The sequence below is a fragment of the Oratosquilla oratoria genome, chromosome 6, assembly GCF_046742065.1.
Source record: "Oratosquilla oratoria isolate Oo_2021 chromosome 6, ASM4674206v1, whole genome shotgun sequence".
NCBI lineage: Eukaryota > Metazoa > Arthropoda > Malacostraca > Stomatopoda > Squillidae > Oratosquilla > Oratosquilla oratoria.
The window spans coordinates 84,273,947-84,290,896 of NC_134782.1; the positions used below are offsets into that span (position 1 = coordinate 84,273,947).

Consider the following 16,950-nt stretch of genomic DNA (forward strand, 5'->3'; position numbering starts at 1 on the left):
CAAACCATCCTAATACTCTTTCATCAACCCTATCTCCAACTCCCTTTCCACCCCCGTTCTCCTCCTCACCTCCTCATTTCTCACTCGATCTAGCCTAGTAACCCCCATCATACTTCTCAGACACCTCATCTCAAACACATTCAAACTCCTTCTCTCTTCCTCTCTGATGTTCCATGTTTCTACCCCATACAGTGCTGTTGGCACAATCACTCCTTCATACAGTCTCCTCTTAGTATCCATTCCCAAATGTCTATTTCTCATTACACTCTTTAATCCACCAAGGCATTTACTCACTTATATATGTATGTATATATCCCTTTTATTCCCCATACACTTGGGACCCTTGTACACAAATTCTAGAACCTGCATACTACTATATACATACATTCATGTTCATATATCTAAAGACTCTTTTCCCCTTTTATGGAGGTTGCTGTGTCCCACCCAGCCTTTCTTCATACATCTTCTCATTTAAGGTTGGGATCCCTTTGGTTTACCCTTTATATTCTCTCAATTTTCCTTTTAGCTTTCTTACAGTACAGTGGCTTGTACCTCCTTTTTTACAGCACTGTCATTCTCTTCATCTATCTCAGTCATTTTCCTGGCATCTCCCACTGCCAAAATCAAAGCATCTGTCTTCCTCTATATGCACGTATTTGAAATATTCAGCCCATCTCCCTCTCACAGTTTTTTCTTCCATTAACAACTGTCTATCTGCTCCCTTTACTTCCTCCTCTCTACCCAACTCACCCTTTCATTTTTTAATTACTTCCAAAATCATCTTTTCATTCCTTTCACAATTTTCAAACAAACTCCTACCCTATCTCACATTTCACATCTTTTGGGCTTCCTCAACCTGTCTCCCTTCTATCCTCTTTACTTTACACTTTTTGTATGCCTCATTTCTGTCAAAACTGCACTCCCCTCTTCATTCCACCATTCATTACCCTTTCTTCCATTCCCATCCATTCTCCTCATTCACACTTTAATACTTCCTCCTTGAAATGTATCCATTCTTTCTCTATTCTCACTTTCCCATTCTTTCATTACATTCTAAATATCTCCCAGTTTTGCCTGGTACTCATCCTTTTCCCTTCTTCATTCAGCTTATCCACATCTCTTACTCCCTCCCCTCTTACTTCTCTACTTTACATCCACTCTCATGCTTCCTTCCACTAGATAACACATTTCACAATTCTCTCTCTATAGAACATTCACATCCAGAACTTCCAATCACACTTTTACCACTACATAATACATTATTGCTATCTTCACAACCCACCTACCATTCTGCCCCATGTATTCCTGTAAATATCTTTCTTGTTTTAGACTGTATTCAGTATCATCAGTTTTCTTTAAATGCACAACTTCAATATTTTCTCTCCATTTTCATCCCTTCCTGGCATACCAGTTCCCCACTGTTTCATCCACTGGCTCATCTTCTCCAGTATCTAATCCCTCAATATCACTCCTTCCAAAATCTCTGCATACTCATTTAATTTACTCCAAAACTCTTCTCTTCTCCTCTTTACTTTTCTTACTACCAGGGTCAGACACACATATATCCGTATCTCCAAATATATTCCCCTTTTTATTTACATTATCCCTGACACCCTCTCATATTCACTCCTTCCACCTCTGCCTTCCATACCTCTTTTACTAATCTTTCTTCACTCATTCTTTCCATGTGTCCAAACCATCCCAATACTCTTTCATCAACCCTATCTCCCAACTCCCTTTCCACCCCTGTTCTCCTCTTCACCTCCTCATTTCTCACTCTATCTAGCCTAGTAACCCCTATCATACTTCTCAGACATTTCATCTCAAACACATTCAAGCTCCTTCTCTCTTCCTCTCTTATGTTCCATGTTTCTGCCCCATACAGTGCTGTTGGCACAATCACTCCCTCATATAATCTCCTCTTAGCATCCATTCCCAGATATATATTTCTCATTACAATTTTTAATCCACTGAGGCATTTACTCGCTTCTCTCAATCTACATTCTACCTCCACCCCTACTCCTCCCTTTCCTGCTACATTCACACCCAAGTATCTAAAACTATTCACTTCCTCCAGTCTCTCACCCTTAATGCTCACTTCCAGCCTGCTGTCATTCTCTCCCCTTGTACATCTCATCACCTTACTTTTGCTCATATTTATGTTCAACTTTCTTCTTTCACACACCTCAAACTCTGTCACTAATTTCCTCAATCCCTCCTCTGATCCTGTTACAAGCGCAGTGTCGTCAGCAAACAACAACTGGCTTATTTCCCACTTTTCTCCATTTTCTTTAACCATCTCCAATCCCTGACCCACTACCCTAGCATTCACCTCTCGCACCACCCCATCCATGTATAGATTGAACAGCCAGGGTGACATAACACATCCTTGATGAAGTCCCACCTTTACCTCTAACCATTCACTCTCTCCATTTCTAATCCTAACACAAGCTCTACTACTCTCATAAAAACTCTTGATTGCTCTTATCAGCTTTCCTTCTATCCCACATATCTGCAGTACCTCCCACAGTGCCTTTCTACCCTGTCGTAAGCCTTTTCCAGATCAATAAAAAGCCCAAAAAACATCCTTACCTTTTCCTATAGCTTTCTCACATATCTGTCTTACCACAAATATCTGATCTACACAACCCCTACCTGTCCTAAATCCACACTGTTCCTCACCAATTACTCCCTCTGTTCCTCTCCTAATCCTCTCAATCAGGACAATCCCATAAGCTTCCCAACTACACTCAACAAGCTGATCCCTCTGTAACTACTACACTCACACTTGTCCCCCTTTCCCTTGTAAAGCGGAACTATACAGGCACTCTACCCTCTCTTAAGAAAACATTAAATAACCTCACCTGTAAGTCCACCATTACTGTACCTCCTTTCTTCATACATTCTGCAAGGCATCCATCCAACCCAGATGCCTTACCTGCTCTCATAATCTTAACAGCTGCTTTCACTTCATCTTTCCCTATTTCTCCTCCATTTTCCTCGCTCATAACTCATTTTCTTAGCACTTCCCACTGCAACTACCTTTCCCTCCCTATCCTCCTTCACCTTTAGTATCTCTCTACAATACTCTGCCTTCTCTTCCATTATCATCTCTCCATCTGCACCTTTTACCTTTTCTTCTCTACTTGATTCACCTTCTCTTCTTCTTTTAATTTCCTTCCAAAACATCTTTTTATTACTTTCAAAATTTTCTGTCATACTCTTACCCCATTTCACATCTGCTCTCCTCTTTGCTTCCTTTATATTATGCTTAACTTCCCTTCTCTTTACTTTCTACCTCTAATTACGATTCCCTCATCCTAATTTGTAGCCAATCTATGAAAGCCTGCTTCTTCTCTTCTACACCCTTCTTTGCTTCCTCATCCCACCACTCACTACCCTTCCTTCTATTTCCTCCCGCCGTCCTTGTTCCACACACTATTATTGCACACCTTATGACTCCCTCCTTGAACCATCCCCATTCCTCCTCCACTCCTAGTTCTACTCTATCCTTCACTCCCTCCCACTCCTCTCTCAGCTTCTTCTTATACTCATTCTCCTTTTCTTTCTCATTTAAGCAGATCACTCTAAGTACCTCCCTATCTTCTGCCCTTTTCCTCTTTCTCCACCTATTGTCCACTCTCAACTTATCTTCCACCAGAAAATGATCTGATATTCCCCAACTCTCTCCCCTTAGAACATGTGCATCCTTAACTCTTCCTGCTATACTCCTGGTCACCACTATATAGTCCATTAACGCTCTATCTGCCACCCTTCCATCCACCACCCTCTCTCATGTGTACTTATGCTTGACTTTCTTCCAAAACACTGCATTTGCTATCATCAACTCTAAAAACACATCTCCACCATCAATTCTTTACTACGATTTTTACCTGGAACTCCATACTTCCCAATCACTCCGTCAATTGGTTCTTTTCCTACCCTAGTATTAAGGTCTCCCAATACAACTACACTGTCATTTCTCCCTAACCACTCTATGCACTCATTTAAATCTACCCAAAAAGCTTCCCTTTCTTCTACCCTCTTCTCACTACCAGGCATTAAGGTCTTCCAATACAACTACATTGACATTTCTCCGTAATCCCTCTATGCACTCATTTACATCTACCCAAAAAGCCTCCCTTTCCTCTATACTCTTCTCACTACCAGGCCCATACACACTTGCAAAAACCCATATCTCCCTTCCCAGCTTCCCCTTCATCCACATTAACCTTAATGAAACCTCCTTCCACTCCACTACATGCTTACCCATCTCTTCACTTACTAGTATAGCCACTCCTCCTCTCCTTCGTCCCCCCTTCACTCCTAAGAACCTCACAACTACACTCCCAAACTCACACTCGCCCTTCCCTTTCATTTTAGTTTCACTCAAAGCCAGCACATCCATCTTTCTTCTCACAAACATACTGGCTATCTCTTCCCTTTTACTCTCATCTGTACCACATCCACGCACATTAAAAGACCCAAACCTTAAGGTACTGGTCGGAAAACTAAACCCTCTTATGCCTTTACTTTTTTTTTAGGAATGTCCCCTTTGGGGCTACAGGTATTAGAACCCCTAATCCTATCCCCTTTTTCCAGATCCATAAAAGCCCAAAATACATTCTTACCTTTTCCTATAGCTTTCTCACCACAAAAATCTGATCCACACATCCCCTACCTGTCCTAAAACCACACTGTTCCTCACCAATTACTCCCTCTGTTCCTCTCATAATCCTCTCAATCAAGACCTCCCATAAGCCTTCCCAACTTAACAAATTCTTCCCTCTGAAACTACTACACTCACACTTTTCCCCCTTTCCCTTGTAGAGTGGAACTATACAGGCACTCCAGCACTCTATACAGGTACTCCAGCACTCTACCCTCTCTTAAACATTAAATAACCTCACCAGCCAGTCCACCATCACTGTACCTTCTTTTTTCAGACATTCTGCATGCCATCCATCCAGACCAGGTGCCTTACCTGCTCTCATCATCTTAACAACTGCCTTCACTTCATCTTTCCTTATTTCTCCTCCATTTTCCTCACTCATCACTCTCATTTTCTATGTGCTTCCCACTGCAACTACCTTTCCCTCCCTATCCTCCTTCACATTTAGTATCTCCCTAAAATACTCTGCCCATCTTCCTCTTACTGCCTTCTCTTCCATTAACATCTCTCCATCTGCACCTTTTACCTTTTCTTCTCTACTTGATTCGCCTCCTCTCTTAATTTCTTTCCAAAACATCTTTTTATTACTTTCAAAATTTTCTGTCATACTCTTACCCCATTTCACATCTGCTCTCCTCTTTGCTTCCTTTATCTTATGCTTTACTACTCTTTTCTTTGTACCTCTCATATGATTCCCTCATCCTATTTTGTAACCAACCCGTGAAAGCTTGCTTCTTCTCTCCTACCACCTTTGCTTCCTCATCCCACCACTCACTACCCCTCCTTCTATTTCTTCCCGTCCTCCTTGTTCCACACACCATCTATGCACACCTTGTGATTCCCTTTTTGAACCATCCCCATTCCTCTTCCACTCCTATCCATCACTCCATCCCACTCCTCTCTCAGCTTCTTGTACTCCTTCTCCTTTTCTTTCTCATTTAAGCTGTTCACTCTAAGCACCTCCCTACCTTTTGTCCTTTTCCTCTTTCTCCGTCTATTCTCCACTCTCAACTTACCTTCCACCAAAAAATTATCTGATATCCTCCCACTGTCTCCCCTTAGAATATGTACATTCTTAACTCTTCCTATTCTACTCCTATTTACCACTACATAGTCCATTAACATTCTATCTACCACCCTTCCATCCACCACCCTCTCCCATATGTACTTATGTTTGACTTTCTTCCTAAACACTGTATTTGCTATCATCAACTCTCTTTCTAGACACATCTCCACCATCAACTCTCCACTACAATTCTTTCCTGAAACTCCACACTTCCCAATCACTCTGTCTAATGGTTCATTTCCTACCCTAGCATTAAGGTCGCCCAATACCACTACATTGACATTTCTCCCTAATCCTTCTCCACACTCATTTAAATCCATCCAAAAAGCCTCCCTTTCTTCTACACTCTTCTCACTACCAGGCCCATACATACTTACAGAAACCCGCATCTCCTTTCCCAGTTTCACCCTCATCCACATTAACCTTAAAGAAACCTCCTTCTACTCCACTACACGTTTACCTATCTCTTCACTTACTAGTATAGCCACCCCTTCTCTCCCTCGTCCTCTCTTCACTCCTGAGAACCTCACAACTACACTCCCAAACTCACACTCGCCCCGTCTCAACTTAGTTTCACTCAATGCCAACACATCCATTTTTCTTCTCACAAACATACTGCATATCTCTTCCCTTATACTCTCATCTATCCCACATCCATACACATTAAAAGACCCAAACCTTAGGGTACTGGTTGGAAAACTCCTAGACCCTCTTAAGCCTTTACTTTTTTTAGGAGTGTCCAGAGTGGGGCTAGAGGGAGAAGGATGCCTAGGTAGCAGGATTCCTAGTCCTAATCCCCTGTCCCATTTTAGTCGCTTCTTACAATTCAAGTGAGAAGACTTGGTGGCAGTATTCTTTTCCCCCACCACAGGTGAATTTTAAATTTATATAAATTAGTAAAAATATTTTGGTTTCATAACAAGGAAAGACAATTTTTCTTGAGCTCACAGCCAATGGCAATAATTCTTAAATGTTTCTTACCTAAATACTAAGTAATTCTATTCAGTCACGAGCCCCTCCACATGTTGAAGCTTTAATCCAAGATTTCCAATAACATTAATATGACAATAAATTCAACGCTGAATATTCACCTGAGCCGATACCACCAATAACATTTGCTTCCGATGATGAGAGTGCTGATCCCACTACTGAAGAACTACCAGCACTCTGGGGTGCAATGGAAGGCAGAAACAAACAACCAAATCCTTCTGCACTCATGTCAAACTCCACAAATGGGGGGAAGACAGAAATTCCAGCCCTGTGATACAAGAATACATGTTAGAAATCGATGAAAAAATAATAATAATGAGTCATTCATCCCTTTTACTTCTTCCTGCTATTAAGCATAATGAAAATGCATATCTCCCTCCCCTGCAATACTGCCAGTTCTCTCTTGGTACACCCCTCATTGAACACATCACTTTATCTATATATCCTTCTACACATCATATTAGTCCTGCACATTTTGCTTATTTGAAATCCTAGGAGATACTGTCTCAAGCCTGCCTATCACTTCCTTCCACACCAAAAGAGAATGGAAGACAACCCAATGAGAAGCTAAACCTTTCCATCAGAAAAGAACCCCAAGATTACAGAACTCATTTTTAACACCCATATAACCTCCAACTCTCATGTTAAAGATCTAACAGTGAAAATCAACAAAGAAATAAATGCATTAAAATAAACTGCAACCATTGGCTTTAGACAACAAAAGGAAACTAATTACAGTCTCAAAACAATTCATAAAAACCACATTTGACTAAGCTTACACACCCTGGTTCCTAACAATCAGCAGAATATACATACTTTACAATCTATACAAAGTAAAACATTGAGAATGATAAAAGAAAGCATCAAAACCACCCCAATAGAACACCTGTACTCTTAAACCAAAATCCTCCCCATAGGATATTATATGAAAGTGATAATGTTTTATGCTAAAGCCCTCAATGCCAGAAATTCACGCAGCAGAGAAGTCACTCCCATGACATACAAGATTTGTAATGGTACCCCTGTATTTATGTCACCTACTACCACAAACTAAATAGTACAAATACCTGAAGTCCCTTGGTGTTGTCATGGATACTAAGGTCTTGATACGTGTGAGAGGGACAGGTCCATTACAAGCACTTTCTCCGTCTTCTGCCTTGATATCATCTAACGACTTGCAACTCAACGGCTCACTCAGTCTCAGGAAATTTCTGTAGTAGAAAAAACACACATGAAATAAGGTATTATTTATATATTATTCCAAAGGTCCTCTCATACTTATAAGGGAAGTAACAAAGTCAATACACATCCCCACTTTATACTACACAATGAAAACTCATTTAACACCCCTCTCACCTCAGCACCTTGAGGGCACTGACTGAGAACAAAAAATCAACTGCACAGTCTACTAGATACCATGTCAGTCAATATATGCTTAAGTTTAATGCCTAAGAGTTTAGGGTTCTTTTTTTCCATATCACTGAACCTGCAATAAATTGTACATATACCCTTATAATAGGGATGACTGTGTAAAAGCATACACACACATTGAGAGAATACAAAGGGCAGCAACCAAACTAGTCCCCAGCCTGACAGATAAACCATATAAGGAAAGACTAAAAGAAGTGTGTCTGCCAACCTTGAAAGATCAAAGAGAAAGAGGTAATATGATTACAGTATTAATGTCACTAAAGGGAATAGATTCAGCTGGAGCTAACTTATCCTCCACCACTTCACTACATGTCCCCCCTTCCCTACTCTTATTCCATTTGAGAAATAAACATAGCAGACAAGAAGAAATTCCCTCAAACCATGTCATTTCCACATCTAATTACAACCACTTTCCATTCACTCCTAACTTCTGCACTCTCTTCCTTGCTCAACAAATGTTCCTCTGCATCAAATGCCCCTTTACTCCATCCATCTACTTCATTCTTGGTCTTCCTCCCAAGTCCTCTCCATCCATTTCTACTTTCCACACATTTTTGGCTAGTCTTTCCTTATTCTTTCTATATCCCCAAACCATGCCAGTATTCTTTAATCAACCTCTCTACCACCTTTGCTTCATTACATGGCAACTCCCCCCCTCCTATCTCATGAAAAATACAGAAATGACAAGAAGGCCTCTTCAGGCTGCATCAATTTATCACCTCTCTCCAGTCACACCTATCTTTTAACTTCTCCTTTCCCTGTTCAACAGACATTCCCCTTCTTAAACACTTCATTTCAAACACAATTTAACTCCTCCTTTCTGCCTCACTTAAAATCCAAGTCTTCCCCACACAGTATTGTAGGCACAATCACCCTTTCAAACTGTCTTCTCTTTGCATTCATCCCCAGATGCCCATTTTTCATGATACTCTTCATTTTCCCAAGACACTTCCTGCTTTCCTCACTCTACAATTTATTTCCACCCCAACTCCACCATTCCCTGCTATGTTACCCTAAATACTTTAAACTCTCCATCTTCTCCAGCATCTCTCCATTACAAATTATCTCCACTCCTTTACACCCTCACCACTTGTATGTCTCATTACCTTCTGCCCACAATTACTTTCAGCTTTCTCCTCTCGCATACCCTCCCAAACTCTGTCACTAGCTGTCCCAGGCCCCTCCTCTCACTTGCTACCATTCTCACTCTCACTTAGCATTTCCAACCCCCTACCCACCACCCTCCCATTCTCCTCCCACACTACCCTGTCCATATACATCTTGAACAACCATGGTGACATTAAACAAGCCTTACCTTCACCTCAGGCCAGTCACTCCAATTCATACTCTAACATAAATTCTATACTCATGTAAAAACAGCTTTCCACCTATCCCACATACTGGCAACACATCCCATAATAACCTCCAGTTGACCCTGTCATATGCTATCTTCAAATTCATGAAAGCCCATACTATATCCTTTCCTTTTGAAAAAAAATTCTCACATATCTGTTTCATATGAAAATTTGATCCATGCATCCTCTTCTTTTCCTAAATCCAAACTGTTCTTTACCACTCTCTCCGTTCTCCTCTTAATCTTCTCAGTTACTACACTCCCAATTTTCTGGGTCAGATTAGATAAGGAACCAGCCCCCTTAGGGTCACACTTCCTTGTGAAGGTGGGGAGGTCAAGTTGGCTTGTGAACTGGCACAAGTCTTGGGTTGATTACATGTTGTAGGCAGTCCATGTGTCCTCCAACCATTTTCCTTCCACTTCTGCTTCTGTGGTGCAACTGTGGGGTGGTCCAGCTCAGCGATATCAATTACTGGACAATACAATATTTCTTTCCTGAGTGACCTCTGTTCCTGACTGAGGGCTGTAGCCAGTTACCTGGGAGCCATGGGTTACAAGAGAGACCTGGGGCTACAGATTGACCAACTGACTGACCATCCTCCAACATACCTTACCAACAACAATTAAAAAGACTGATACATTTGTACTTTGTAAAGTGGAACTCTATAAGCACTCCTCCAATCTTATGGCACATTGCACTCCCTTCAGCACAAATTAAACATCCTCACTATCCAATCCACTATAATTGTTCCTCCTTTCATCAGTGATACTGCCGTTTTGTGTACCTTTCATCATGTCATTCATGTACATCACAAGAGCTTGTACTGACCCTTGTGGAACTCCTCATGTACCTGCCCTTAAGGAAATCTTTCAACCACTGTAAAAGTTTACTTTCTAGTCTTCCAATATGTTCCAATTTCAATGGTAATTAATTGTAATGTACTATGTCAAAGGCTTTCTCTATACCTTGGTACACACATTCCACCCAACCATCCCACTCTTGCAGCATATCAATCACCCTAAAGTAAAAGATGAAAAAGAGTGTTTTGACTCAGCCACCCTTTCCATATGGGGGAAAGGGCCTTTATATGCCATTTTGGAAAATTCTAAAATTATAATTCTTTTCTCCCAAGTGGCAAGGATTAACAAAAGTCCATGTACACTCAAATTCTATGAACTCTTACCTCAGGTCTTTCGGATGAATGGCTTGGGCAGCTAGACGTTCAAAGATGTACTGGATGGGAGGATGTAGAGGGTGTCGCTCATCTATCAAGGCATTTCGACACTTGCTTAAAATCTCTCCACCTAATCCACTTTCACACATCACCTGCTGGTTCCTTTCACTGCGGACAAGGGACTGTGGAAAGAAAAAACATAAGTGAGAGGAGTTCATGTCAAGGCAAAATTAGCTGTGACCAACAGTGTCACCTTCACCCTACTTGCTCCGACCTCCAAGGCAAAGAGATATCACAGTTAAAAACATGATATTTATCAATAGATGTTGGCTTTGACTATACAAATGAATATGGTACATACATACACATACCAAGGATTCTTTCCCCCTTACATGGGAAGTAGCCAAAGTCAAAAGCCATAATTCCACTCCCACCCATTTCATCCCCATCCATTCCACTCCCATCCACCACTCCTCTCTCTCTTTCATCTTGGTTCTTCATGGATGATGGGTCATCTTGCCCATTGCCCTGGGTCAGAAGCAATGCAGCAAGAAACAGCACATCCACAGCAAGGTCACTTCATTTAATCCATCCCCTTATGCAGAAACATTGAAGACAAGCAGAAATCCCTTCAGGCTGTGTCAAAATATCATTCACACACAACCACTCCCTAACCACCCTCCATCCTGTCATGTATCCAAATGTTCACATATTTTCTTTCTTTGTAGTGATGGTCACAAGTTGTCGGCCAGCACGCAGTTTTCACCCCCCCCCCCTTTATTGCCCAGCTGTGGACAAGTTTGACACACCCAGTAGGTCACACATGGTCAGATCAGCGGCGATCTTTTGTTAGTGCCCTTGCCTCAGGTCAAGTAGCCGTGAATGTTAGCATCGGGGTGCAGATTTGCCAAGTTGTTTTGGTTATGTTTCTTTTTAGTTTGTAAACTTTTTATATGATGTAATGTAACCAGATGTATTGCAACTGGCTTTTGTATATCTCTGTTACCATTTCTCAGTATGCTACGACATGCTCAAATCTTTGTATTTAAAAAAATATTGCAATTGTATTGATGTATTTTATATAGTAACATTTTCTATTGCCGGCAGACTGGCTGGACATGTGCTCATGCATGCAGAGTTGCCATTATATTATTCTATTGTTCTTTTTAATTTCTTTGTGTTGGTACAGTACTACCTCTCATTAATGGACTAAAAGGGGGTAACAGTGTCCGTTGATGTGAATAATTCATTGATTTCGAGTGGTTTTTGGGTGGCATAGTGATGGCACAGCACTAAACAACAGCGCCAAAAACACCGTGAAAACACCGCAAACACAGCTAATTAACGTCCATTAATGAGAGGTAGTACTGTGAGAGATGATGGTGGAAATGTGTCTAGAAAGAGAGTTGATAATAGCAAATACAATGTTTCGGAAGAAAGTCAAGCATAAGTACACATGGGAGAGGGTGATGGATGGAAGGGTGGTAGATAGAGCATTGATAGATTATGTAGTGGTAAATAGGATTATGATAGGAAGAGTTAAGGATGTACATGTGCTAAGTGGGAGAGGGTGGGGGAATATCAGATCATTTTTTGGTGGAAGGTAAGTTGAGAGTGGAGGATAGATGAAGGAAGAGGAAAGGGACAAAAGATAGGGAGGTGCTTAGAGTGAACTCTTTAAATGAAAAGGAAAAGGAGAAGGAGTACAAGAAGCTGAAGGAGGAGTGGGAGGGAGTGAGGGATAGAGTAGAGCTAGGTGTGGAGGAGGAATGGGGATGGTTCAAGGAGGGAGTCACAAACTGTGCATAGATGGTGTGTGGAACAAGAAGGAGAGGAGGAAATAGAAGGAAGGGTAGTGAATGGTGGGATGAGGAAACAAAGAAGGTTGTAGAAGAGAAGAAGCGAGCTTTCACAGATTGGTTACAAAATAGGGTGAGGGAGTCATATGAAAGGTACAAAGAAAAGAAAAGAGAAGTAAAGCAAAAGGTAAAGGAGGCAAAGAGGAGAGCAGATGTGAAGTGGGGTAAGAGTATGACAGAAAATTTTGAAAGTAATAAAAAGATGTTTTGGAAAAAAATTAAGAGAGGAAGAGGAGGCGAATCAAGTAGAGAAGAAAAGGTAAAAGGTGCAGATGGAGAGATGATAATGGAAGAGATGGCAGTAAGGGGAAGATGGGCAGAATATTTTAGGGAGTTGCTAAATGTGAAGGAGGATAGGGAGGGAAAGATAGCTGCAGTGGGAAATGCTAAGAAAATGACCGTGATGAGTGAGGAAAATGGAGGAGAAATAAGGAAAGATGAAGTGAAGGCAGTTGTTAACCCCTTCCATACGGTGCCGCACACGTAGGCGTCATGAGGAGCAAGTGGATTCGCGACGCTGCCATATCGGCGTCTTGATTATATTTATTGTAGTCGCCCCTGTGTTTTTACATTCTCCCAAATGCGCCCGGAATCCCATTCTCTGTGGTTTTCAAAATTCGCGGGTGAAAGAGAGAACGATCGATATAAGCGGCGACTATATTTTATGATGCGAATATTATTTCGTTACGTCATACGTCTGGCATTGGTTGCTGCCCGCGAGATTTAAGTCCCGTATTGAAGTGGTTAAGATGATGAAAGCAGGTAAGGCACCTGGTCTGGATGGATGCCATGCAGAATATAAAAAAAAGAAGGTACAGTGATGGTGGACTGGCTGGTGAGGTTATTTAATGTTTGCTAGAGAGAGGAGTGATTGTGCCAACAGCACTGTATGGGGCAGAAACATGGAACATAAGAGAGGAAGAGAGAAGGAGTTTGAATGTGTTTGAGATGAGGTGTCTGAGAAGTATGATGGGGGTTACTAGGCTAGATAGAGTGAGAAATAAGGAGGTGAGGAGATGAACGGGGGTGGAAAGGGAGTTGGGAGATAGGGTTGATGAAAGAATATTAGGATGGTTTGGACACATGGAAAGAATGAGTGAAGAAAGACTAATAAAAGAGGTATGGAAGGCAGATGTGGAGGGAGTGAACATGAAGGGACGTCCTAGGATGAGGTGGATGGATGGGGTGAAGGGGGCTTTGGGGAAGAGGGGAATGTCTGTTGAGGAAGGACAGGAGAGGACAGAAGACAGGGGTGAATGGAGAATGGTTATATATGGTTGATGTTGTGATGTATGAGGTGGAATGGGTGGGGGGATGGGGGGTGAGGTAGTATGTGTGAGCCAAATTTTGACGCAGCCCTAAGGGATTTCTCCCCGTCTTCTCCTTTTATACATGTGGGGACGGAGAGGGGGGGGTCGCCGATTTAATGAAGCGGCCTTGCTGTGGATGTGCTGTGTCTGGCGACACTGCTTCTGACCCAGGGCAGTGGACAGGGTGCAAGGATGACCCGTCGTCCAGGAGGTGCTGAGATAAGAGGGAGGGTGGAGGGGTGTGGAGCGTTTTCAGGGATGGAATGGGTGGAAATGATTTTATGCCTTTTCCTTTTTGGCTACCTCCCTTGTAAGGAGGAAAAAGCCTTGGTATATGTATGTAGGTATGTAGAGAGAGGGTAGAGTGCCAGAGGACTGGAGGAGTGCCTGTATAGTTCCACTTTACAAAGGAAAAGGTGACAAGTGTGAATGTAGTAGTTTCAGAGGGATTAGCGTGTTAAGTGTAGTTGGGAAGGCTTATGGGAGGATCTTGATTGAGAGGATTAGGAGAGGAACAGAGGGAGTAATTGGTGAGGAACAGTGTGGATTTAGGACAGGTAGAGGCTGTGTAGATCAGATCTTTGTGGTAAGACAGATATGTGAGAAAGCTATAGGAAAGGGGAAGGATGTTTTTTGGGCTTTTATGGATCTGGAAAAGGCTTATGATACGTTAGACAGAAAGGCACTGTGGGAGGTTATGCAGATATACGGGATAAGAGGAAAGCTTCTGGGAGCTGTCAAGAGTTTTTATGAGAGTAGTAGAGCTTGTGTCAGGATTGGAAATGGAGAGAGTGAGTGGTTCGAGGTAAAGGTGGGACTTCGTCAAGGATGCGTTATGTCGCCCTGGCTGTTCAACTTATACATGGATGGGGTAGTGCGAGAGGTAATTACAAGGGTAGTGGGTCAGGGATTGGAGGTGGTTAAAGAAAATGGAGAAAAGTGGGAGGTGAGCCAGCTGTTGTTTGTGGACGACACTGCGCTTGTGGCAGGATCGGAGGAGGGATTGAGGAAATTGGTGACAGAGTTTGGGAGAGTATGTGATAGAAGAAAGCTAAAGATTCATGTGGGTAAAAGTAAGGTGATGAGATGTACAAGGGGTGACAATGGCAGTAGACTGGAAGTGAGCATTAAGGGAGAGCGACTGGAGGAAGTGGATAGTTTTAGATACTTGGGTGCAAATGTGGAAGGAAAAGATGGAGTGAAGGTGGAGGTAGAATGTAGATTGAGAGAAGCAAGTAAATGCCTTGGTGGATTAAAAAGTGTAATGAGGAATAGACATTTGGGAATGGATGCTAAGAGGAGACTGTATGAAGGAGTGATTGTGCCAACAGCACTGTATGGGGCAGAAACATGGAACATAAGAGAGGAAGAGGGAAGGAGTTAGTTTGAATGTGTTTGAGATGAGGTGTCTGAGAAGTATGATGGGGGTTACTAGGCTGGATAGAGTGAGAAATGAGGAGGTGAGGAGGAGAACCGGGGTGGAAAGGGAGCTGGGATATAGGGTTGATGAAAGAGTATTAGGATGGTTTGGACACAGGGAAAGAATGAGTGAAGGAAGACTAGTAAAAGAGGTATGGAATGCAGATGTGAAGGGAGTGAACATGAGGGGGCGTCCTAGGATGAGGTGGATGGATGGGGTGAAGGGGGCTTTGGGGAAGAGGGGAATGTCTGTTGAGGAAGGACAGGAGAGGACAGAAGACAGGGGTGAATGGAGAATGGTTGTATATGGATGATGTTGTGATGCATGAGGTGGAATGGGTGGGGGGATGGGGGGGGTGAGGTAGTATGTGAGAGCAAAATTTGACGCAGCCCAAAGGGATTTCTCCCCGTCTTCTCCTTTATGCACGGGGGGATTTAGAGGGGGGGTCGCCAATTTAATGAAGCGGCCTTGCTGTGGATATGCTGTGTCTTGCGACACTGCTTCTGACCTAGGGCAGTGGACAAGGTGCAGGGATGACCCGTCATCCAGGAGGTGCTAAGATAAGAGGGAGGGTGGAGGGGTGTGGTGTGTATTCAGGGATGGAATGGGTGGGAATGATTTTATGCCTTTTCCTTTTTGGCTACCTCCCTTGTAAAGGGGAAAAAGCCTTGGTATATGTATGTATGTATATAGTACTGTATTAAGGGTTTATTATTACGTGCATAATATTCTTGTGTAAGTTAAGGTTGTGTAAGTGGGTTTGGCTTCTATGCTATTTTTCAAAGTGGAATAGGAAAAAACTTCCTATTTGTCCTTTCAGCTTTAATGGCTTCAGTGACCTATCAGGTCAATTGGCGAGCCCTTTAAAAGAGAGGGTCAACCCCCTCTCGCTGGCTTCTTCTTCTTCATCTCGACGAGTTGAGACCCTGCTGTTCTGTCTCCTTGCAGAGATGTTTTGCCCACAAAGGTTTTAAAAACTCGTGGGTTTTTTTTGTAGGAAATACATCCTATGTTTGGTGCAAGGTATTGGTAGGATTGTAGGATCCCCCTTTGAGATTAATTTGAATCTGGTGTGTCAAATTAGGCTTTTGCCAGATTTCTAGTCCTGTGGTTTCATCCTTTTGGGATTGGTTATTCTTGAATTGGCGTGCCTTCAGGCTTTTGTCAATTCTGTTCTTAGTCCCATGGTTTCATCCTTTTGGGATTGGTTATTCCTGAACTGGCGTGTCTTCGGGCTTTTGTCAATTCTGTTTTCTTGTGGGTGACCTTTTTTTCTTTAATTCTGCTTTCTCCACCTTTTTATTTCCCATTACTTCCTTGTAACATTACGGAGTTTGGGTTTAGATTTGTAAGTCACCTTATGGGTTTCCTTTTTATGCGGGTATGTCATATAGGCTTTACTGTTTTAGATTCCTGTGCATGACCTTTGTTTTCTTCCACCAAGTTTTACACAACAGTGTTTTAGGGTTAAATATCTCACGTGATTAGTGTCTTCTGATTTTAAGTTGTATCAAAATTAAATTACTGTCTGTGATCAAATATGGTTGCTAAAAGGTTTGTTTTGTAAATAAAAGTTTAAAACGAATCCCTCTTTTCCGAACCTGGATAATACATAACATAAATTTAAATCTAAATATTTTCCCCTCCTCCCCCCATTCATAACAATCCCCTAC

At 42.1% G+C, this 16,950-nt stretch overlaps 1 protein-coding gene across 5 annotated transcripts in view; it reads right to left on the reverse strand.

Moving 5' to 3' along the window:
• Window positions 1–16,950, reverse strand: part of bchs (WD repeat and FYVE domain containing 3 bchs) — a 404,566-nt gene that overhangs the window by 287,590 nt on the left and 100,026 nt on the right. For all 5 annotated transcript variants that reach the window (XM_076187465.1, XM_076187467.1, XM_076187468.1 and 2 more), the window contains exons 18-20: window positions 10,698–10,870; window positions 7,796–7,939; window positions 6,830–6,996 (exon numbers count right to left, since the gene is read on the reverse strand). In XM_076187465.1, coding sequence (XP_076043580.1) covers window positions 6,830–6,996; window positions 7,796–7,939; window positions 10,698–10,870 — 484 coding nt within the window. The remainder of the gene's footprint in view (window positions 1–6,829; window positions 6,997–7,795; window positions 7,940–10,697; window positions 10,871–16,950) is intronic.